The sequence below is a fragment of the Ailuropoda melanoleuca genome, chromosome 5, assembly GCF_002007445.2.
Source record: "Ailuropoda melanoleuca isolate Jingjing chromosome 5, ASM200744v2, whole genome shotgun sequence".
NCBI lineage: Eukaryota > Metazoa > Chordata > Mammalia > Carnivora > Ursidae > Ailuropoda > Ailuropoda melanoleuca.
In genome coordinates this window covers 103,132,279-103,157,403 of record NC_048222.1, presented here as the reverse complement: position 1 = coordinate 103,157,403, position 25,125 = coordinate 103,132,279, and the positions used below count along the sequence as shown (strand labels likewise).

The 25,125-nt window shown below is 36.2% G+C and overlaps 1 protein-coding gene across 8 annotated transcripts in view; it reads left to right on the top strand.

Moving 5' to 3' along the window:
- ARFIP1 (ADP ribosylation factor interacting protein 1) overlaps window positions 1-25,125 on the top strand; it is a 111,357-nt gene that overhangs the window by 26,652 nt on the left and 59,580 nt on the right. For 3 of the 8 annotated variants that reach the window (XM_011235716.3, XM_002913844.4, XM_011235730.3), the window contains one exon: window positions 9,835-9,936. In XM_011235716.3, coding sequence (XP_011234018.1) covers window positions 9,844-9,936 — 93 coding nt within the window. In that variant the 5' untranslated portion in view covers window positions 9,835-9,843. Of the gene's footprint in view, window positions 1-1,440; window positions 1,482-3,560; window positions 3,961-9,834; window positions 9,937-25,125 lie in introns of those variants that run through there. The other 5 variants (XM_034661519.1, XM_034661518.1, XM_034661521.1 and 2 more) reach the window with 4 other exon arrangements.

Below are 25,125 nucleotides of genomic sequence, written 5' to 3'. Positions count from 1 at the left end.
ATTCTCAAATTCAGAATGTTTACAACGCAACTCATTTTCTGACCTTCCCAAAGCCAAATAAACCTCTACTTTTCCCACTTTGGTGAGTGACACGTTTGTCTTTCTAATTGTCCAAACCACAAACTAGGTATGAGGCAGGAAGAGGCATAGGTCATCCTAGATGTTTCTTCCTTTTTTATTTTCCACAATCCAATCACTCTGTAAGTCTTTTCTGCCTCTTTTTTTTTTCAAGATTTTATTTATTTATTTGAGAGAGTGAGCATGAGCAAGAGGGCCAGAGGGAGAGGGAGAGAGAATCTCAAACAGACTCCACGCTGAGTATGGACCTCAACTTGGGGCTCGATTTCACGACCTTGAGATCATGACCTGAGCCGAAATCAAGAGTCTGATGCTCAACTGACTGAGCCACCCAGGCACTTCTCTTCTGCCTTTTTTTTTTTTTTAAGATTTTATTTATTTATTTGACAGAGATAGAGACAGCCAGCGAGAGGGAACACAAGCAGGGGGAGGGGGAGANGTGGGAGAGGAAGAAGCAGGCTCACAGCAGAGGAGCCTGATGTTGGGGCTCGATCCCATAACGCCGGGATCACGCCCTGAGCCGAAGGCAGACACTTAACCGCTGTGCCACCCAGGCGCCCCTCTTCTGCCTTTTAAGTAACTCTTGAATCCACCTTTTTCTATTCCCACAAACTTAATTTAGATCATTATTATTTCTTACTTGAACTGTAAAATAGTGTCTTAGTTTTTCTATGTGGAGTCTTTCCTTCTTTCCCTTCAGTCTAACCTCCCGTGAGACTGTTCTCTAAATTGATCAGGCTCTCCTGCTGCTTTCTCCTTATCCCTTTCAGGATGAAGTCCATGCTTTGGCATTATGAAGCGCATCTTGATAGGCTGTTGCTAATTTTCTAGCCTCTTTGTTATTTTTATTTTTAAAAACTTTTAATTTTGATAAGATTTCATACTGAAAACTTACCTCTTTACCCAGATTCACCAACTATTGTTTTGTCCCATTTACTTGAACGTTTTCTCTCTCTATGTACAAATTCCTTTTTGATCCATTTGAGAGTGATTCACAAACATCATGTCCCTTTTTTCCTAAGAACAAGGACTTTCTCGTATATAACCTCAGTATGTTTGTCAAAATTAGAAAATATAATTAGAAAATTGATACAGTACTATTGTTTAATCCACAGTTGTTCCAATAATGTCCTCTGTAGCTGTCTTTCTCCTTGTTTGTGAGCCAATCCATATTGTACATTGTACTTAGCTGTTTTTGAAGTCTTCTCTTCCACGCAACATTTCATCTCTTTCTCATGAGCTTAAGCTTGTTGAAGTATACAGGCCAGTTTTTGTCCTATTTCCTTAATTTTTGGTGTTTATTATTGTTTCCTTCCTAGTGCTTACTTTGAGTTTAATTTGCTCTTTTTTTGTTTTCTTAAGGTGCATCCTTAGATCATTGGCTTAAGATCTTCTATTCACATGTAAGCATTTAAAGCAATTAATTGCTCTCTCAGGTGCATCCCACAAACATTATTGTTTTTGTTATTCAGTTCAACATATTTTCTTTCTCTCATGATTTCTTCTTTGTCCCATTAATTATTTAGAAGTGTTATTTAATTTCCAAATTTTGGTGATGGGGTCATGGATATCTTATTGCAATTGGTTGTAATTTAATTCTACTGTCATCAGAGTAGATATTTTATATGCTTTTAGTATTTTAAAATTTATTGAAGCTTATTTTATGGTCCCAGATATGATCTGTTTTACTAAACATGTCATGTTCATGTGAAAATAATGTGTATCCTGCCATTATTGAGTTTACTGTTCTATAAATTTTAGCCAAGGTGGCTGATTGTATTCAGATCTTCTGTGTCTATGCATATTTTCTTTGTCTAGTTGTTCTTTCAATTGCTATGAGATAGGTGGTAAAATCTCTAACTGTGATTATGGCCTTGTGTGTTTCTCCCTTTAATTCTGTCAGTGTTTGTTTCATTTATTTTGAAACTCTATTATTGGGACCAACATACACATTTATGATTGTTACATATTCCTGATGAATTGATCCTTTTATCATTATGAAATGTCCCTCTTAGGTCCGGTAATGCAGCTTTGACTAAAACAAATACTAATAAAGCTGCATTGACTTTCTAGGTCACCATCATCTCTTGCTTAGATTATTCTGTTAGCCTCCTAATTGTTCTCCTTGCTGATGCATTTGTTCACTTAGTTTAATTCATTACAGCTGGAAAAGAGTGATCCTTCTAAAACATAAGTCACGTCATTTCATTCTTATGTTCAGAACCCTCAAGTGGCTTCTTACTTCACTGAAAATAAAATCCAGAGTTCTTATGATGGTCTTTAAAGCCACACATGTTCTTGCCCCTGGCTGTATCTTGACATTTCCTCTCTTCTTTCCTTGCTCTCTGGTCAAGCCACATGCATGGCCTTCTTGTCTTCACTTGAAAAGCTGAGCTGCTTCTCACGTTCTCGTCTTTGTATTTACTATTCCCTCTGCCTAGAATGCTGTACTCCCAAATATTTTTATGACTTACTCCCTCACTTTATTCAGATATTACAAAAATATTAAAACCTCTTCTGAGGTTTTCCCTGACCACTCTGTTTAAAACAGCACATGCATGAACACATGTGCACTTATACATGCCCTTTAGCACGTATGACTGTATGACGTGCATATTTATTTGTTTTTTCCCCCAACTAGAATGTAAGCTCAGTGAGGATAGGGAGTCTTGTCTGTTTTGTTAACCACTCTGTCTTGTGTGTCTGAAATTGTGCCTGGCACATCAAAGCGCTCAATAAATTAGTTGAACCAGTGAGTATATGAATGAGGAATCACCATTCTAGCCAATTTGCTTTACTTGCAATTTCTAGAATATACCAGACTCTTTTTCCACTATGCTCCTATTATTCCTTCTATTTAGAATCTTTCCTTTACTGTATCCCAATCTGTTATCCTATAAGATTCAGATTCAAGATTAAATACCATTGCTGATTAAGTTTTCCATCTTAGTCCTCACCACATTGTTAAGTACTTCCCTCTGGTGTTCACCCCACTGTATTATAATTATTTTTTTTTTTTGTCTGCAATACACTTTAGGTTTATGTAACCCTAAGACCTGATTTCTGTTTTTGTTTCATCCCATTTACATTGTCTAGAAGATAGTAAATACCTGTTGAATCACCAGCTGTTTTTAGGAGGAAGAAAGTAAGAACTTACCTTACAGTTTGAAAGAGTGATGATTATTTAGATAGCTAGATCTTAGTCTTCCAGGTTGAATTAGAGACCAAATAACTAGTGTCTCTTATTTGCAAGAGGCAGACACCTAATTCCAACAGTCACAAGTAATCTGGGTGTATTGTAAGGATGCAGTAGCAGTGAGGAAAATAGGAATCTCAGAAGAATACAAGATACCAAGAATATTCAGTGGAAAAAGGAAAATCTCTTCAACAGATGGTGCTGGGAAAACTGGATTATTCACATGCAAAAGAATGAAGTTGAACCCTTATATACAAAATCAGCTCAAAATGGATCAGAGATCTAAATATAAGACCTAAAACTGTAAAACTCTTAGAAGAAAAAAACGGGAAAACTCTCATGACATTGGATTTGGCAAAGAATTCCTGCAGATGATACCAGAAGCACTGGAAACAAAAGTAAAAATAGACAAATTGAACTACATCAAAACTGAAAACTTCTGTGCATCAAAGGACACAATCAGCAGAGTAGAAAGGCAGCCTGTGGAATGGGAGAAGATATTGGCAAACCATATTTCCGATGTGGTTAAATCCAGAATATAGAAAGAACTCCTATAATTCAATAATAAAAACACAACCCAATTTAGAAAATGAGCATAGGACTTCAATAGACATTTCTCCAAAGATGATATACAAATGGCCAACAGACATAAAAAAGTCCTCAATATCACTAATCATCAGAGAAATGTAAGTCAAAACCACAATGAGGTATTACTTCTTACCTGTTCCAATAGTTACTACCAAAAAAACAGTAAATATTGTTGGTGGGTGTATGAAGAAATTGGAACCTTTGTGCACTGTTGGTGGGAATATAAAATGGTGCAACCATTATGGAAAATAGTATGTTGTTTCTTCCAAAATTTAAAAATAGAGTTACCATGTGATCCAGCAATCCCCTTTCTGGGTATATTTCCAGAAGAATGAAAAACAGAATCTTGAAGAGCTATCTGTATACCTGTGTTTATAGAAGCATTATTCACAATAGGTAGAAGCAATCCAAGTGTCCATTGTTGGATGAATGGATAAATAAAATGTGGTATATACCTACAATGGAGTATTATTTAGCCTTAAAAAGGAAAATTCTGCCACATGTTACAACATGGATGAATCTTGAGAACATTATGCTAAATGAAATAAGCCACTCACAAAGTCACAATACGATACAATTCGATTAATGAGGTGTCCAGAAAAGTCACATTCATAGAAACAGAAAGGAGGATGATGCTTGCCAAGGGCTTAAGGGTGGGGGGGACATGGAGAGTTGTTGTTTAATGTGTGTGGAGTTTCAGTTTTGTAAGATGAATAAGTTCTGGAGATTGATTATACAACAGTGTGAATATACTTAACACTGCTGAACTGTACACTTAGAAATGGTTAAGATGGTAAATTTTATGTTAAGCATTTTTTATCACAATTTTTAAAGAAGAATCTGAGAACAGAAGATTTTCATAAGATCAGAATTCAGAAAGGAACTAGCCACAGATAACAGTCAATACATTTTGACAAGTTTGATTAACACTTGTCAACTAGAGTTTGTTAATTTTTAAGTAGTGACTTGTCACTGACATAATTCTGCCTTTGCTCTTCTTCTGCCCTCATTTGTCTTCCAGTACCCCAGTTGGCTAATTCTCTCAGCATCCCTAATTTACACTTTAAAACGAGCCTGATTAGCTCAGAAGATTTCTCTTTCCTCTGTTGAGCGATACTTTTCTAACCCGATCTTCTCTTAGCTTGTGAACTGTGGATCAGCCAGCCCTGTGTCTTCTTTGGTTCAGTTAGTGGCCACTCCTTAATTGGGGACTATGAAAGAGATAGTTTTTCTTAGTAAAAATCAGTGAATTTCTGTAAATTTATGCATTAAGTAGTCAGATATCCTCTTAACAAGACATTTCAGGTTCTTTTGAAATAGATACTACTTGAGGGGGCCTGGGTGGCTCAGTCAGTTGAGCATCCGACTCTTCATTTTTGCTCAGGTCATGATCTCGGACCTGAGATCAAGCCCCGTGTCAGGCTCTGGAGTCTGCTTGTCCCTCTCTCTGCTCCTCCAGTGCATGCGCACTCCCCCTGCCATGAATGAATGAATGAGTGAATGAATGAATGAATGAATGAATGAATGAATAAAGCTATGTTAGTAATAAGGAGAATATAGTGGATGCTGTGGTGAGTGGCTGAGTTACTCCCTTTGGGGCTAAAGCCCTCATTCCAGGAGTATTACCTGCTGAGGGCTCATAGCTGAGTCTTCCCAGTAATTGCCTCTGCCAAAGACAGTTGCCTTTTATCCATAGGTAGGGTTATAGCCCTACCCAGGGGATAGCCTGCATCTAATGATCAGGGGTACAGATGTCGGGGTACAAAGGCCTGGCCTCCTTGCCTTAATTTGGACAACTTTAAAGAGCTGTCTCAGCTTCATTGCTCCCTCTGGGATTGGCCAAGGTCTGTAATGTAACAATAGCATTGCCACTCTGTCCAATCTTACTGGCCTCTACTGAAGTACTTTACTGGAGGACTCTTCAGTAGGTTGTCTGCATGCAAAATTCTCTTCATTAAAAGTGACTTGCACATAACAAGCTTTCACTAAATGTTGGTTAAATTTGTCTATACTTTTTCAAAGTGTGGCCTGGAGGTTTTGAAGGACCCCAGGAATATTTCAGGGAGTCTACAAGGTAAAACTGTTTTCAATAATAGTGGTAAGACATTTGCATTGTTTGTGTTTTTCGTTACTGTGTCATTTGCACTGATGATACACAAAAATAGGTAAATAAGGGCATCTGGCGGCCCAGTCAGTTAAGAGTCTGCCTTCAGGGACACCTGGGTGGCTTAGTCGGTGAAGCATCTGCTTTTGGCTCAGGTTGTGAGCCCAGGGTCCTGGAATCGAGTTCCGTATCAGGCTGCTTGCTCATTGGGGAGCCTGTTTCTCCCTCTGCCTGCTGCTCTCTCTGCTTGTGCTCTCCCCACCCCCAGGCAAATAAATAAATAAAATCTTAAAAAAAAAAAAAAAAGTCTGCCTTTGGCTCAGGTCATGATCTCAGGGTCCTGGGATTGAGCCCTGCGTCAGGCTCCTTGTGCAGCAGGGAGTCTGCTTCTCCTTCTCCCTCTGCCCCTCCCCCTGTTCATGCTCTCTCTCACTCTCTCAAATAAATAAAACCTTTTTTTAAAAAGTAGGTAAAACTGCTGGTGACCTAGTAGGAATCAAGGTGGTTCTCCCAAGCTGCAGTAGTAGTCCTGTTCTCCACCTTTATGTACTTGCATTTTTAAAAAAATACCAACTTCATTTAAGAATGTCTTTAATAAAGCAATAAAAGTTTTATTTTTTATTTAATGATTTTTTTAAAGATTTATTTATTTATTTGACAGAGAGAGAGACAGCCCACAAGTAGGCAGAGTGGCAGGCAGAGGTAGAGGGAGAAGCAGGCCCCCCGCTGAATGGAGAGCCCAGTGGGGGGCTTGATCCCAGCATGACCCGGGCCGAAGGTAGATGCTTAACTGAGCCACCCAGGCGCCCCACAGTAAAAGTTTTAAATTCTGTTTTATTTTTTTTTAAGTTTATTTATTTAATCTACACCCCAAGTGGAGTTCAAACTCATGACCTCGAGATTAAGAGTCCTGTGTTCTTCCAGCTGAGCCAGCCAGGTGCCCCAAAATTCTAAATTTTGTTGTCTTTTTAATATTCTGTGGGATAAAATGGGAATATGTATAAAGATCTCCTGCTATACGACAAAGGTCAGTTTTGTTGTCTTGAGGAAAATCACATGTGTGATTCAGTTGTTAGCTGAACTAAACCAGTTTTTTTTTTTAATGTACCACCATTTTTTTTTTTTAAATTAAAAATGGCAGGCAAACTGTGGCTGTATTCAGACTTGGGTATTTGAGGGACACTTTTGGAAAACCTGTTACTTCAAGTAAAATAACTGACATCATTTCTTGCCAGTGGTCAAATTCAAGTTTTCAAGCAAAAATTAGAATTTTGGAAAATTTATACCCACCAACCTGAGCTTGATGGCTTCCCAGTACTTAAAGACTGTTTTGATAAGATCAGATATAAAAATAAGACTTTTTATTATATAGGGAACTACATCAGTGTTTGGATGATATGTGTAAGTCACCAAACTGTTTTCTAAATGACCAATGCATGATGTTACCAAATCATGCATATGTAAAAGATGTATTCAAAGTACAGGGTAGACTGATGGATTTTAATGCTGTAGATTATGAAAGAAATTTATCATTATAGTTTATATTCCACATTTTAGTTAGCTTTTAAGAAATGACCGCTTGTCAAGTTTTGATATAGTATCAAAAAAGTATGTCCACAATTATTTGAAGAGACAGTAGTCACGTAAGCCATATTTTCTTCATATACTTGTACCAAAACAACATATTGCAACAGATTGAATGTGGGAATAGATATGAGAGTCCAGCTGTCTTCTTACAAAGGCAGACATTATAGAAATTTGCAAAAACGTGAAACAGTGCTACTGCCCTTACCAAGTTTTTGTTGTTTTAAAATATAATTATTTTCATAAAAAGATTTTATGTTAACATATGGTGGGTGTATATTTATTACTTTAAAATGGATTAACAAATACTTTTTTAAATTTACACAATTACTTTATAATATAGTAAACATTGATAGATATAAACCACATAAATAAAGGCTTTTTGGGGTACTTGATGATTTTTAAGAATGTAAAGGGGTCCTGAGGCCAAAAAGTTTTGAGAATTACTGGTCTGTAGTGTTTTTAATAGATTAGTGTAAGTCCTACCTCCATATACTTGACAGTATCTTCTGCCTTACATACTTAAGGATGCACAATATATGAAAAATATTGTTAGGTATCAGTGTATTAATAAGACCTTTTTTGTTTCCTCAAAGTAGAGACTAGGCCACAAACCTATTTGCATTAATACTTGGTTTTAGTAGTATGACTTACCCTAGTGTAATTCTCTAAATTATAAAAGTATAGTGTGATTTTTTTTTTTTAAAGGTTCCTGGCCTCGAAACAGCCCTTAACGCCTCAAAAACAAAATGAGTAATGAGTGAGCTAGGTATGACAGCAATATCTTAGTTATTTTAATCTTTAAAAAAAAATTCTTCCGGAGAAATCTAAGAATCTCTTAATGCTCTCGACAGTAGATTCAGGTCTGTAGATTAAGCATACACACACACACACACACACACACACACACACACACACACATTTTAGTTGTTTGGTTGTGGTAATTCTGTGCAGTGCAGTCAGGGATAGCAGCTGGATTCAGGATTGAACATTAGAACACATATTGTTAGATATTGACTGTGTTCTTAAGGAGTCTTTATTTTAGTGGGCACTGTTGTTGAAAGTGTGTGTGTGTGTGTATAACACTTTTAAAGCCATTACTGGTTTAAAAGGGAGAGGGGCTGAGAGGAGAGGGAGTACTTGTTCTCTGTGAAAAGTGGAATAAATGGTTAAGCTATTTACTCTGAAGTTTTTTTAATTTTTAAAATGAGGGAAAATAGCTAATTTTTAAGATCCTTTTCAGGCATAAATTTTTCATTTTAACTTGTAGCCGCATATGCTTTTTATAGTCAAATACAATTGGAGCAAGGAAAGTTTTTACCAACCAAAATTGCACTTTCTGTTACCGAGTAACCATGTTAACTTTCTGAAAGACGTTTATATTTTATAGAAAACATTATTATAAAATTAAGGAATATATTTTTTAAACATTATTTAATTGACTTTTTTAAGAAGATTTTATTTATTTATTTGAAAGAGAGAGGGAGAGCATGAACAGGGGAAGGAGCAGAGGGAGTGGGAGAAGCAGACTCCCTATAAGCAGGGAGCCCAGTGTGGGGCTCAGTCCCAGGACCCTGAGATCATGACCTGAGCCGAAGGCAGACACTTTACCAGCTGAGCCACTCAGGTGTCCCAAACATTATTTGACTTTTAGAACGGTAAAGTCAGAGTGTAAAACTAGTAAAGAGATTTAAAGATTTTTGTTACGGGACACCTGGGTGTCTCAGTGGGTTAAGCGTCTGCCTTTGGCTCGGGTCCTGGGATCAAGCCCCATGTTGGGCTCTTTGCTCAGTGAGGAGTCTCCTTCTCCCTCTCATTCTGTCTCTCTCAAATAAATAAATAAATCCTTAAAAAAATAAAAATGAAAATTTTTGTTATATCAGGGAAACTCTTTAGACAAAAGCTGACCTAGAAGCCCCATTATGTACAACAGGAAAAGTAGAGCTGCTGTAGTGGGATTAATAATCAAACTTGGCTTTCTGTGATTTTTTTTTCAGTTGTAACTGGTAGTCTATTATTATACTATTTGTGAGGCAAGGATATTGCCTGCTGGGATCTATAAGTAACATTTTTTTAAACTTAAATTGACTGCAGTTTTAAATGCCGGATGAATTTTTTATTAGATTAGTATCATGTTTATTATGCGTTAGGTTGTAATTATTTTTTTAAATGCTATAATAGTGGCTTTTAAGTGCTAAACATGAATAGTCTTTTGAGTATTTGCCTTTTATGATTTGGTGTTATTTACAACTGTTTCTTTTCTTCCTTTTTTTTTTTTTAATAGGAGTCTAGCATGGCTCAAGAATCTCCCAAAAATTCAGCAGCAGAAATTCCAGTGACTAGTAATGGTGAAGTTGATGACTCTCGTGAACATGGCTTTAATAGGGTAAGAATACTTTTCTTTCTCATAATACAGAGAATCATGATAAGCCCTTAAATGTTGAGATGAAAGTAACAGAGTTTAATATAGGAATATTTTTCTTAGATTGGCTGAAGTGTTAGGAATCCGATGTTACCATGTCGGGATGTCTGGGAGGGTCATGTTACTGAGTTGTCAAGATTAAGCTCCTAGCCAGTAAGCATTTAGGCTTTGATGTTATCATCAGTAGTTCTGTTGTATGACCAGAACAAGAGTATATCTGATGACTTTGGCATATAACTTTATAAAACTATTTAATTTTATTTGTGATAAGAAAAAATATTAACTGTAGATTCTCCTTTCAAAAATTGGCACTGGTTTCTTTTCTATGTGTCCTTCGTATGTAATTCCTAAGTAGGCGTCTCCTGACTTTGCTATTCACTTTCTAAAGTGGCATATTGACTCCGTGGAAAGTGAAACTTGGGGAGCTTTTAATTTTGATTTGACTCTCATTTGAAATTGAAATTTAACACGTTTTAATGGAAATACCATGGGTTTGGAGATAATCTGGGTGCAAATTTCCACTATGCCATTTCTAGCAGTGTAATCTTAAGCAAGTATTTACTTAATCTCTTCTAATTTTTGTTTCTAATCACTATAAATGAGAATCTTACTGTCATGGGGATATTGATATTAAATGAGATAAAGTAAGTAATGTGCCTAGGATAGTCCTAGAAATGATAGTGATGGTTATTATTTCTGGAGATATTTACATTAAATATCCCTTTTTATGACATGTGATACGTGCGTACAACTTTACTTTTTTTTTTTTTTTTCCAACGTTGGGCTTGAACTCGTGACCAAGACCTGAGCTGATATCAAGAGTGGGATGCTTAACCGATTGAGCCACCCAGGTGCCCCTGTACAACTTTAACTTTAAAAATATAGTGTTCATACTTTTGAAAAAGTAATAGTTGAAAGAGACTTGAATTATTTTATAGTTTAAATAGGACTCTCTAGTTCATACGCTTAAGAATAAAATCCTTTATTTTTTAAAATCCTTTATTTTAACATAAGGTGATATTTTAGATCAGGATTTCTTAGTCTCAGCACTATCAACATTTTGGGCTGCATACATTCCTTGTTGTAGAGGGCTTAGCAGCATCCCTGGCCTGTTCCTACGAGATAACCAGTAGCATCCTCCAGTTGTGACAAACAAAAATGTCTCCAGACATTGCCAAATGACCCCTAGGGTTGAGGAGAAACTAGTTTTAGATAGATTGTTTTAATTGATTTTAGTAAATTCCACTGAATTTCACTTATTTTTGCCTTAGCAATTTTTTGGAAGCATGAATGTGTCTTCAGACTTGAGGTTTATTTAATTTTTTTTTTTAAAGATTTTATTTATTTATTCAACAGAGATAGAGACAGCCAGCAAGAGAGGGAACACAAGCAGGGGGAGTGGGAGAGGAAGAAGCAGGCTCACTGCAGAAGAGCCTGATGTGGGGCTCGATCCCATAACACCAGGATCACGCCCTGAGCCAAAGGCAGACGCTTAACCGCTATGCCACCCAGGCGCCCCGAGAGTTCTAGTTGTTAAACGTCCTTACCAAATCTTAGTTTTCTCACACCTTTTAATTTTAGCCATTCTGATGGAGGCATGATGGTTTCTCACTGTGGTTTTCATATGCATTTCTCTAATGACTAATGACTTTGAGCGTATTTTCATATTCTCATTGACCATTTGAATATTATCTTTTACGAAGACCTTTTTCAAGTTTTTTGCCCAGTTTTCTGTTGGGTGCTTGCCTTTTTCTAATAATTTGTAGGAGTTTTTATATTCTAAGTCATTTGTTCCGATATATATATATGTTTCAGATATTTTCTTTCTGTCTGTAACTTACTTTTGCACTCTGTTAATGATATCTTTTGATGAACAAAAGTTGGTAATTTTTACTGAAGTACAAGTTATCAGTGTTTTCTTTTAGTGACTTTTGTGACCCTTTTGAGAAATCTTTACCTATCCCCATATCATGTTTTCTTCTAAACGGTTTTTGTTTTGCTTCTCACACTTACTCTGTGATTTATCTTGAATTAGTTTTTGTGTGATGTAGGGGTCAAGGTTCTTTTTTTTTTTTTCCTCATATGAATATCTAATTGCTATTCACCGCTTATTGAAAAGACTATCCTTTCTGCACTGGAAGCTTTTGCTGTTAGTCAGGTAACCATACATGTGTTCTATTTCTGGACTCTGTTTTATTTCTTGGTCTTTTATCCTTATATTATCCTTGTAATAATACCACACTGTTACTTAATTACTACAGTAATTAAGTCTGGAACAAATATTATGTTTAACTCTAATACCTAGTAGTTAATTCCTTTAGCTCTGTTCTTTTTCTGGGTTGCCTTATACTTAAACTTCTTCATGACTCTTTGCTTGAGAACCTTTATTTGCCTTTGGGGGGCCTGGGTGGCTCAGTCAGTAAGCATCCAATTCTTCGTTTCAGCTCAGGTTGTGATCTCTGGGTCCTGAGATCAGCCTTGCCATAGGGCTCTGCGCTGAGTGCAGAGTCTTCTTGAGATTGCTCTCCCTTTCCCTCTGTCCCTTCCCCTACTCGCCTGCACACATGCTCTCTCTCTCAAATAAATAAATAAATAAGTCTTTTTAAAGTCGGGTGGTGTCGGGGAGGTGTAGTCGGTTAAGTGTCCAACTCTCTATTTCAACTTAGGTCATGATCTCAGGTTCATGAAATAGAGCCCTGCCTCAGGCTTTAGGCTGAACAAGGAGTTTACTTGTCCCTCTCCCTCACCCATTTGTGTTCTCTCATGTGTTCTCTCTCTCTCAAAATCTTAAAAACAACAACAACAAAAAAGCATTTAACTTAAAAAAAAGAACCTTTATTTGCCTTTGAGTGGTACTGAAAAAAGTTTTTATCTTTTCAAATTTTAACTTTAGAATCGAGTCTTATTAAAGTGAAGTGAATTAAACCATAACATATCTGTATAAGCTCCTTGCTTATATGGTCAAAGCCAGCTAACTTGCTGCTTTGTAAGTTTATTCATTGGTTAACATCAAATTTTTTTTTTGAACATTCCCCTGAAGTGTAATTTCACTTTGGGGCGGTAAGAGAGAGAAAAAAGATGTCCTCCTGAAGGTCTCCTTTTATTGGATGAGAACTTTACCTGTGGGCAAGGTTCCTTAAGAAGCAGTAATCTACTTCAAGTAGTACACCCCACTTCACCTCCCTGAAGAAATTCAACATTATAAAACTTGTTTCTGTTTGTACCTGCTCTTATTAGAAATATATTCATCACAAGAGTCTCTTAGATATTTAAAATCCTTTAATTAGGGGCACCTGGGTGTCTCAGTCGTTAAGCGTCTGCCTTCAGCTCAGGTCATGATCCCAGCGTTCTGGGATCGAGCCCCGCATTGGGCTCCCTTCTCCCCTGGGAGCCTGCTTCTCCCTCTCCCACTCCCCCTGCTTGTGTTCCCTCTCGCTGCCTCTCTCTCTGTCAAATAAATAAATAAATAAAATCTTTAAAAAATAATAAAAATTAAAAAAATAAAATCCTTTAATTAAATTAAATTGACTGTGTGATCCCTTTCACCATGAGTGAAAACAATATTTCAAAAGCATCTTTCAACCATTTTGAATAAATTATTCTCAAGATCTTGTAGGCATATTATTTACCTCAATTTTGTCATACTTTCTGTCCTTTATTTTTCTGAGCAATAAAAGGAAAATTGCATTTAACCTCAGGTCCATGTTCATATTTTAATATTGATAAAAGTTCATGTGGAAAAATAAGTGTGAATGTGTATTACTTAGCATTAAACTGTATTTTATAGACTAGTAAAGATGTCTCATGTAAAACTGGATCATAACCAGAGTTTTCTGAGGTATTGTTCTTAAATAAATCTTTCTTTTATACCTTTTTTTGTTTAAGATCATATATTGGCTTTTATTTAAAGCATACTGTATAATGCACTTTAAAAAATATGAAGTCTTGTATAAAATTAAGTTGGTAGTTTATTAAGTTGTCATATCTTGACTGGCCAGTTGGTGTCACTGTGGCACAGGCAGTGAAATCGTAAATGTTTCTGTCCTGGTTTTTGTGTCTCATTGCAGATGTTTCATTCTATTTGGCTTCCCCTCTTAGTCTGTCCTACAAGAGGCCCTGGTTGGATGCTAACTCAACATTCACATTCTAATTGAGATTGTAATGAAAGAGCTTGTCCTAGAAATCCCCTGGCAGCAGCTTAACATATGTTAATATTTTGAGGCTTGTTACTGTTTTTCTTAAGGTAAAGGGCAACAACTATATAGATAGAGGATAGAATAATAGTCTTAGTATTATCATAGTTTTTTACAGCAGAAGTATTTTTTTCTAAATAAAAATTCTTGTTTTTTAAAGATCAGTAAAGTTTAATCTTAGAAGAATACAAATTATTCTTTGACTTATAAACCATATATTATTTTTAATTTATTCTGTTAAAGCTCTAGTCAGAATATTAGATTAAAAACATGCAATTCGTGACATGTATTAAAGAGAAGAAGCAAATATCAGCTCCACAAAGTTGACACTTCTTGTTAATTAAGTTCTACTTGGCAGATTTAGTGAAATTATCTTAGTAGATATAGTTAAAAAGAAATTTTTTCTGTGGTAGGCCCAAAACTAAAATCTGTAATTTAGTTTTTTCACCTCCCACTACTTTATTTTACAGTTGAGGAAAAGGACCCTTGAGTTCGTCATGAAATTACCCTTATAACTGGCTGTACCAAAGGCTTATGTGACTTGATTATAAGTAAAGTGAAGGCAAAAATGTTTCCATTCATTCATTACCTTATCTGCAGTGCTGCCACATAAGAGATAATTAAGTCTTTAATTAAATGTTTGGTGAATTAATGAGTGAATAAAAACACATGTTAAAGTTAGGACTAGAAACACATTTCTAGACTTCTGTGGAACAATAGGAAGATGTACTGTACTCTTAGATTTGATATATCCATCTTGTGTCTTCAGTTTCCCAGGATGCATCATCATCGTTGTTGTTGTTGTTGTTATTTTGTATACATGGTCTTTGTTGTTACTGTTCTAAGGCTTTTATTGAACTAAGTAGTTTCTCCATTCCCCTGTACTTAACAGTCTGGATAATAAACTCTAGCAGTCTGGAGAAGATTTGGGAAGGAACATAAGAATGGAAATGGTCAGAACACTTGTTTTGGACCTATTTCCTCCCCTCACCTCAGTGTCGTAACTGCCCATTTACTTATCTGTTTTCCCCAAGAGATTGAAATCAGCTTTAGGGCAGAGACAGTGTGTACACAGCAGTTTATTATTTCATAGTAGTTGCTCAATAAAGGAATGAATTCCAGTATAAGGACTTAAAAAATTTGGGGCGCCTGGGTGGCTTAGTTGTTAAGCATCTGCCTTCGGCTTGGGTCATGATCCCAGCGTTCTGGGATAGAGCCCCACATTGGGCTCCCTGCTCAGTGAGAAGCCTGCTTCTCCCTCTCCCACTCCCCCTGCTTGTGTTCCCTCTCTTGCAGCCTCTCTCTGTCAAATAAACTGAGGGTTTCAGAGGGGAGGGGGGTGGGGGGTTGGCATAGGCCGGTGATGGCTATTAAGGAGGGCATGTATTGCACGGAGCACTGGGTATTATACGCAAACAATGAATCATGGAACACTACATCAAAAACTAATTATGTACTGTATGGTGACTAATATAATAAAAAATTTAAAAAGAAAAAAGAAGAAGGAAAAAGATATTTATGAATATAATAATAAAAAAAAAGGACTTGAAAAATTTAACGTGTTTTCTACTTCCAACCATCCTATCCTAGAGTTCGAATAGCATGTGATGACAGTTTGTCTCCGTACTATATATTATTCAATATCACATTTCTGCATTACTCACATCTGAAAAATTTAGTATCTCCATCAGTGGCAATATTGATTTGATGGGGACTTTTTCCAAAGGCCAGTTTTTACCAAATATATATCGTGGACCCTTTCAGAGGTATGGCAAATGTTTTTCAAGGATTGTTTAACCCATGCATATCTAGATTCATTTTAATATTTACTTTTCAAATAAAGAATATATTCTTAGTACTGTTATCACAAATTAAGTTTTTAAATATACACGTTTATTATATATACATCCTTTAAATTAACTCTGGATTGGAATTTCTATTGAAAAGTGTGAATAAATATCATTTTTAATGAGGGGCTGAAGCCTTATCTATCTTAATTATGAGATATTGTGCCTGTAAAATAGATGGTAGATTCTGCCTTTATTTATAAGCAAACTCTATCATGAATAAGTTTTTTGATTTCTGGTAGCAATTGTTTTGAATGTAGATATATACAAATGTTCCCACAGTGATAAGTCTTTGAATGAATTCAGCATTCCCTTGATGGAGATTGGTACATGATTTCATTCTTACCAAATTTTAGTACTATTTAGAATCTAAACTAAGGGGACATGGGGTGGGGGTGAGGCCAAGAGGTTAGGCAGAAAACTTTCAAAAGATAGTGATTCTGTAAGTTCCTGTTAAATGTTTGTTGACTGAATGAGAGGGGAGGAGGGAGAGAGGAGATTGAGATCGTGTGTGTGTGTGTGTGTGTGTGTGTGTGTGTGTTGATAAAATGGAGAAAATAGATGAGTCGGGAGATTTGCTAACTTGATCAAGTGGAATAACAGATACAGGAGGTTGTGACCAAAAAGTGAGTTATTAGACTTTAAAATTCCAGAAGTTTTGCTTCCTGAGGTATGACAAGATCCCATGGCCATGGGAAGTCGGGTGGCTTAAGTAGAATGGGGCATAAAAGATGAAAGGAATTAGAGATGAAGAGGTTAATGAAATCTGAGACAAAAGTATAGGTTGGATTGTACTTCATTAGTCTAGTATATCTTTTATCTGCCCTCACAACTTTTTTGGCCCATTGTCCAACTACAAATTACCAAACCTGTATCAAACTACAACTTTGGGCTTCCTACAAGTATACTAAGGAGAAAAAAAAATCGTACACCTTTACAGATTGTTAATTACTACCACCCATCATTCTGTATCAACATAGGGTAGGCAAGCTCATGCAATAGATTTTATTTCATTTTAAGTATTTCTCAGTTTGTATTAAAAAAAAAAAAAAGCAACAGACTACATACCGTGCCATTATAGGCTATGTTTTTGATGAGCTATGAAAACTCAGCTTGTACCTTATGTATCAGTTTGGAAAGAATTACAAACTGAACATAGAATCATTTCATTCTCTGAAAGTATGTCCAAGGGCATGCAGAAGGTTGGGGAACACCCAGAATAATGGTAAGAGTTGGGGATAGAGCAGAATGGATGTGCCAAAGCCCTCAATAAATATATGGTATTGACTGGAAAGAAGATAGATGGCCATGTTAAGGTGGGGAAGAAGGCAGTGAGGTAATGTGGCCCACAAGGAAATGTGGGATGGGAGTCAGTATTGTACAAGTATGCAAAAACAGTTCTCTACAACAGAGTTCCTTAAAATGTAGACGAAGGATTAGCTGCATCAGCACCACCTGGCTTATTTGTTTGACATTCTGGCTCCTCGGCTTCACACTCCAACAACGTAATGAGAGCACAGTGGACGGCTGAAAAGAGTCTGAACTTCAGTAGGTTCTCAGGTGGCTCTTACCCAAACTAAAGTTTGAGAACTGGTAGTCTAGCAGTAGCAGTGGAGAGCTGAGAAAATGCTGGCCCTGCCATCTATTCGCTTGATAAGTAGAATGTTGGAGAATAATCATCTTTGTCATGTAATTGTGGAGAGGTAGAGAGGCCACTGCGAGGAGGTTAGAATGTTGCGATAGTTCACAGGATTGGGGATGTGGAGATCTGTTTGAATACTAGCTTTCCTTCTGGCAGGTATTCCTTATGGGCAGCTAACTGTTAAAACAGCAAAGAGGATCATGGCGGGGGAGGAACAGACTCCCTGTTGAAACGCAGAGCCCAACATAGGGCTTCGATCCCAGCGCAGAGCCCAACATAGGGCTTCGAATTTGATGCTTAACCCACTGAGCCACCCAGGTGCCCAACAAAGGGGATTTAAAGTTACCAAAATTCATAGAATATTTAACAAACTCTTTAGTTTGTTTCTTTAAAAATTATGTAAATGTTTTGGAAGGTTTTATCCATTTTGAGGAATGTTTAAATTGAGAAAATTCCTAGTAAATGAAATATTAGTATTATATCTGCTAGATGCTAGGAATGAAAACTAAAGGGGACAAGATAGATAAGCAACCTGGTCTTAGCTTTTACAGTATGCAAGAAGAGAGAATATAGAAATTAATTAATTTACAAATTAATTTTAATATCAACTGAAAAGTAATATACTAGGCCAAATATAGCATGGTCTGAGAACTGGTAGGAAGAGTATGGAAAGATTACCTGAGGAATTGCTAAGCAAGCTGAATCTCAAGGATGAGCTGGCCAAATGAAGAGGGGTGAGGGATGTTCCCCATCAGAGGCAACTACAAGGAGGTGAAAAAGGTGCAGGACTATAGAATTGAAAATTTGCTCTTGTTAGAGTGGAGAATGTGGGGGCAGATATGTGAGAAATGAAGCTAGACGGATAAGTAGGGACCAGAGCCTGCAAAACTTTAAAATCATGTTGAGGAGTTTACAGTATTACCTAAAAGGCAAGGGGCGGGGGGACATGACTAAATGATGTAAAAATGGAAGCGTCGCAATCAGATTCACATTTTAGAAAGTTCTCTCTGTGGGGCGCTTGGGTGGCTCAATTGGTTAAGCATCTGCCTTCAGCTCAGGTCATGATCCTGAGGTCCTGGGATCGAGCCCTATATTGAGCCCCACATCTGGCTCCCTGCTCAGCAGGGAATCTGCTTCTCCCTTTCCCTCTGCTGCTTCAGCTCCTTGTGCTGTCTCTCTCTCTCTGTGTGTCAAATAAATAAATAAAATCTTTAAAAAAAAATAAGAAAGTTTTCTCTGCCTACAGTTTGAAGAATGAATTTCAGGGGTGACAAGATTTAGAGACACAGGAGATGGATCAGTTAGATTTCCAAGGGAAGTGGGGAAGTGAGACTTAATACTTTTCTCTTGTAGGGGAGAACCTAGAACCAGTAAAGAACACAGACCATTTTAAAAGATGTAGATAAGAGGAAAACAGGGAGAACGTGTATAAGGGAACTAAGGGACAAGAGAGTTCGTGTGATTTATAGCGTACTTGGAGAATCCTTACAGATGGTTACAGGACACACTTTGAGAATCACTCCTTTATTTAAAATTTCTCCTCTCACCCTATAAAAAGGGGAGCATTAATTAATAAATCTCTCGTTCTGCTTATCTATTGTAGTGTTATGCATCTTGTTAAGGACGTGTATTTTAAAGCAAATTGGCTAAACATTTTGTGTTTACTTGCTGGTTTGCACTAACTAGTTCAAAAGTAGATTACCATGTGAAATTATAAATTCTAAAGTTATGTTTTTAGCCTCATTCCTGTTCTTACCTCCATGAAAATGTGCAAAATGAAGGCATTTTGGTTGAAAATTAGCACCCCTTCACAGCTTTATGGAAGCTGTTACTACAAATATTATTTTGTATCTTCTCAAAAGGACTTAAAATGCATATGAAACTTTCTTACTAAAAGCATTATATTTATTGTTTTAGCTTAATTGTTTGAAAATTTGTTTTTAAAATATTAAATGCTGAGTATTAACCTAATGTTTTAAGAAAAGTTAACTTTAGGTTTATTCCATTTTATTGTATAATTGTTAAGCATGACTTTGCTAAGTCCTAAACTTTCAATTGAATGTCAACGACATAAAAATGCAAATTAGGGATTTTATGTTGTTGGTTATAGAGGGCTCATTGTCGCTGAAATACATTCTGGAAACCATAGGGGTAAATGCAGTAGCAGATACTTAAAAAGTTACTAAGCTGGGCACAGCCTTATAACTGAGACACTTTAAAAAAGAAATTAAGGATTGTGTAAAGGCACATTTTAGGTTTTTGTGAGTTATGAAGCTAAATTATATTACTTAGAGAATATTTTACAAAAAAACAAAAACAGTCTACAAGCTCATAAAATACAGAGCGTTACCTCACATGTCCTGCTTTCCTCTCACATAACCCCGTATCACTTTGTGTTACACTCAGCTCCTAGACAACTATCAAAATGATAATTCTGGTCAGAATCTGAATGGACCCATTTGTACCACTTTTGGTTAGGTTCCTTCTGTTAGTGACAGTTGAGGCATAGAAAGGCCTTAGTGCTTGTCAGATTTCACAGCTGTTTTACATAAAGGTTTTTTTTTCTGGAAGAACTTTTGTTTGTTGAGTAAAAGACCCCTAGGAGATCATTGGGAGGGGTCTGAGTGAGATGTAATATCCTGAGAAAACTGGTTTCTTCCAGAGGCCATGCATGAGAAGATGGAAGGCATCCCTGTAACTTCTTTAAAACTTAGATAATCAGAGATATCCATCATATGTACTGTGTAACCCCTTACCAGCTACTACTACTATATCTCTTTTCTGGGAATTTACACAATATTTTGTGATAGGACAGATGATTCAAATGAGTAATATTCTTTTCAGAGAAGTTCCAAGAACACAGCAAACACAACTGCTCTGGACCTGTATGCTATTTTTGTTTTGTTTGCATGTGCTTTTTTTTTTTTTTTAAGATTTTATTTATTTATTTGACAGAGCACAAGTAGGCAGAACAGTAGGCAGAGGGAAAGGGGGACGTAGGCTCCCAGTTGAGCAAGGAGCCCGATGTGGGACTTAATCCCAGGACCCTGGGATCATGACCTGAGCCAATGGCAGATGCTTAACCAACTGAGCCACCAGGCTCCCCGCTTGTGCTTTTTTATTCCTTAGATTTTGAGGGATGTCTTTGATACTTATTTTTTTAGGGAGAGCTAAAAAGTTATCAAGACTTTGAGCAAAGCAACATTCAAGAAAACCATTCCAAAAATAGGTTGACCTTAATGACCAAACTTGCAAAGTTTAAAAAATGTCTTGGTAGCTTTACAGTATTTATTTTTTAAGTGATATATTTGTCTTTCAGAGAGAAAAGATCATCTGGTTTTAATGTAAATATGAATAAAAGGATCATTAATATTTAAAACTAGAAAGCACTGACTTAGTATATTAAAAAGTAAATTAGAAAGGTAAAGACCATTTATTCTGTGAAATGAACAGACTCAGAGATATGGTTTAAAAATAGGAATTAAGGGGCGCCTGGGTGGCGCAGTCGTTAAGCGTCTGCCTTTGGCTCAGGGTGTGATCCCCGAGTCCTGGGATCGAGCCCCACATCGGGCTCCTCCGCTGGGAGACTGCTTCTTCCTCTCCTGCTCCCCCTGCCTGTGTTCCCTCTCTCACTGGCTGTCTCTCTTTGTCAAATAAATAAATAAAATCTTTTAAAAAATAAATAAATAAATAAATAATAAAAAAATAAAAATAGGAATTAAATAAAGCTGAGTGTAATGATTTTTCTTTTTAATTCTAAATTCAGATGAAAAAGATTTTTTCCTGTGACAAGAGGTTTTAAGTGACATTAGGAAATAAGTGATAAGGAATGAAAAAATTAATTTCTTTTGTACTATTAGGAAATTACAAGTTGAGAATGTATTTGTATTAGTGTTTAAACTTCAGCCGATTCTGAAATAATGATTTTTAAAAGGCATTTCTTTAAATCTTTTAGAAAACATAGGAACTAAAATAAATTCTAAGTCTCTAATAAATTGCTTGTAGCTATTTACATTTACTGTACATCACGGTTAATATTGTTTCTTAAAGCCTAGTCCTAACTGTATTGCTAGTTAGTTAGTAACTAAATGACACATTTTTGTGTCCCAGTTTTTTCATTTGTAGAACAGTAGTGATAGTACCACTAAGAATTATTGTCAATGATGCCAGTCTCCCAACAACACATCTCAGATTTAAGTCTCCATGGTATATTAACTGTAATTGAATAAAGGACAAACTTCACTGCTAGCGTTGGAGTCCATAAATCACTATGTGAATAACTGAGGTGAATCATGATTATCGACTAACCATGTCACTTCTTTCACAGTCTCTTGGTGATTGTTCACTGCATACCTATTACTCAGTTTATACAGACAGCAGACCTTATGTGGTAGACCTTCTTGTCTCCTGGTCATAAACTCATGTGACTTTTTCCAAAAGTGGATAATCAAAAGGGAATGGGTGAATAAAGATGGAAGTACAGCAAATAAATGAAAAATGATAACACTGGAAAGAGTGGAATTCAAATCAAACCTAAATGGAGTTTTAGAAGAAATAGCTGGCTATAGGGATGTTGATTGACACTGCCACTGTTGGAGAGACTCTAGATTTGATCCGAAAGAACTTAGTGAATCCTCACTGATTAACATAAATAAGGAAAGAGCTTTGACATTGTGACAAGAATTTTTAAAGGTTGTGGAAAAACTTTGTATGGTTTCACCTTGCTTGATCATTTTTACAGTCCTAAATTGTAATGCAAAGTGAGGACTGCCTATACGTTAAAGTACTTATTAGAACAATTCCTAGCACATAGTAAGTGTTCAAGAAGTGTTTTTCACTGTAATTATTAGCAATAGCATTAATTAGTTATAATGATGATTATAGTAAGGGAGAGGGATGCCTAACATTAACTGAGTGCCTAAAAATATGTATGGGGTGCTTTGCCTATATTAATTGTCTCACCTGATTTTCATAGATTTCATAGAACTCTGAGGTAATGTTTAGCCTCTTTTTACAGCTGACCAAACAGGGACTAAGAAAGTTTTTAAGTACTTGTCCAGGATCACATAGCCACTAACCAGGAAAGCTGGTATTCCAGTGAGGTCTGTCTGAATTATCTTTCCAGGTCTTTCATGTTTCTAGTAACAGTTGGTTCTTGATGAGACTGTGATAAACTTTAAAAAGTGATTTAAGAGTCTTTGCTATTGATAAACATCTTTAAAATATGCCAGAAAAGATTCAAAAGGTAATTCCATGGGGAATTCTAACTAGGATGAAGAAAGCAAGAATAAATCTTTGCAGCTTACTTGTATATATTATTGTATTATTGTGCTGTTATTTTATGTTTATTTTTTTTTGTTTGTCCCCATAATGATTAGCAATAAGACTTTTTAAATTAAAAAAAATTGTTATAGCTTTACTTGGATAACAGAATAGGTACCTTTTTTAAGGCCAATTCAAAGGGATGTCCCTGGTAAAACTAATGTTAATTGGTTTTCTATTTTGGGGTAGACCTGTCACCTCCATTGGTTTATATAGCAGTTTCTTTTGGTTTTGCTAATGAAAAACTCTGGATGCCAAGTATGCATAGGTTTTACCACTGTTTTTTAATGTTTTTATTAAATATTAGATATAAAAGAGTGTTGACACAAAATATGTAAGATATAAAGAATAAAAATACAAATAAAAAGTATCAAGATTGGAAAGGAAGAGATAAAACTATTTCTATTTGCGAACAATGTGGTCTTGTATATAGAAACTCCTAAGGAATACACGCACATACACTTAAACACAAATTATTAGAACTGATAAGTTCAGCAAAGTTGTAAGATACAAGAAGCATTATTTCAAAACCCACTTTATTTTTAAGGAATAAATAATGCAAAAACAAAATTAAAGAAATTTCAGTACTCAGGAATATGTGCAAGACTTTTACACTGAAAGCTGTAGAACATTGTTTGAAAAAGTCAAAGATCTAAGTAAGTGGAGAGATATCTCGTGTTTATGGATCAGAAGACTTAACTCATTAAAGTGGCAGTGCTCCCCAAATTGATCATATTCAACCTAATCTCTATCAAATCCTGTTTTTTTATAGAAATCAACAAACTGGTCATTTATAAAATCAAGAGATCCAGAATAGCCAAAAAAGTCTTGAAAAAGATGAACAGTTTTAGGGCTCACTTATTTGAAAACTTACTACAAAGCTGCAGTAATCAAACAGTATGGTACTCACATAAGGAAGACATAGGCCAGTGGAGCAGAATTGAGAGTACAGAAATAGACCCTTGTATCTGTGGTCAGTTGAGTTTCACCAAGGGTGGCAGGAGTTTTCAGTGAGGAAAGGATAGTCTTTAAGATGGTGCTGGGACAACTGGATATCCGTATGCAAATAACGAAGTTGGATGCAGACCTCACACCATACTCAAAAATTAACGGGCGCCTGGCTGGCTCAGTCAGTGGAGCATGCAACTCTTGATCTCGGGGTTGTGAGTTTGAACCCCACCTTGGGTATAGAGATAGCTTAAAAATAAAATCTTTAAAAAAATTAACTCAAAATGAATCAGAGATTTAAATATAAGAGCTACAACTATAAAATTTTTAGAATAAAAAACAGGTATGAATTTTCATGACTTTGGATTAAGCACTTCAATTTCTTAGATACAACACCAAAAGCATAAGCAACAAAAGAAAAAATAGATAAATTGGACTTAATCAAAATTTAAAACCTTTATGCTTCAAAGAACACCATGAAGAAAGTTAAAAGCAGTTCACAGAATGGGAAAAAGTATTTGCAGGTCGTACATCTGATAAGGGAATTGTCTTAAAGCTCACATGGCTCACTCCCTCTCACTGCTTCTGGGAATCTGCCCAGCCAGAGTAGCACTCCTGGCCTGTCACTCTGTATCTCTCTTACCCTGCCTTAAAAGAAAAAACAAAAAAACAAAAAAAAAAACCCTTATTTACTACTTGTTACTTACAGCACTTATTACTGACACAGATTTATTTGTTTACTCTCAGGCTCCTTTACCTTCCTCCCCCGTGTGAGTCTAATTTGGGCAGAGACTGTTTCCTACACTGCTCTATCTGTAGCTAGAGCAGTGGCTGTCGTTGGTGTTCATTAAATGTTGGGACAATGAATAAATAAATCCTTTATGTTCCAGAGCTCAAGCAGTACTTTCTCTTTTCCTGTTTGGTTCTCATAGATTTAGTCCCTATTCTGAATTCCTCCTATATCTATACCTCCTATACCCATACCTATACCTCCTATACCTCGTCTTTACTTTGGCAACAAGTTCAACTTTTACATTAATATCTGTATATCTTGTCTCTCCGGTGAGGCAAGGACTGTACCTTACCTTTTTCTTTGCCTAGAAAGTCTAGCATACAGCAGAAGCCAGCAGATACTCATTAAAGTTAAAAATAAACCTATTGCTATAGCAGCTTCTTAATCTATAAGGTGTTGAATCACAAG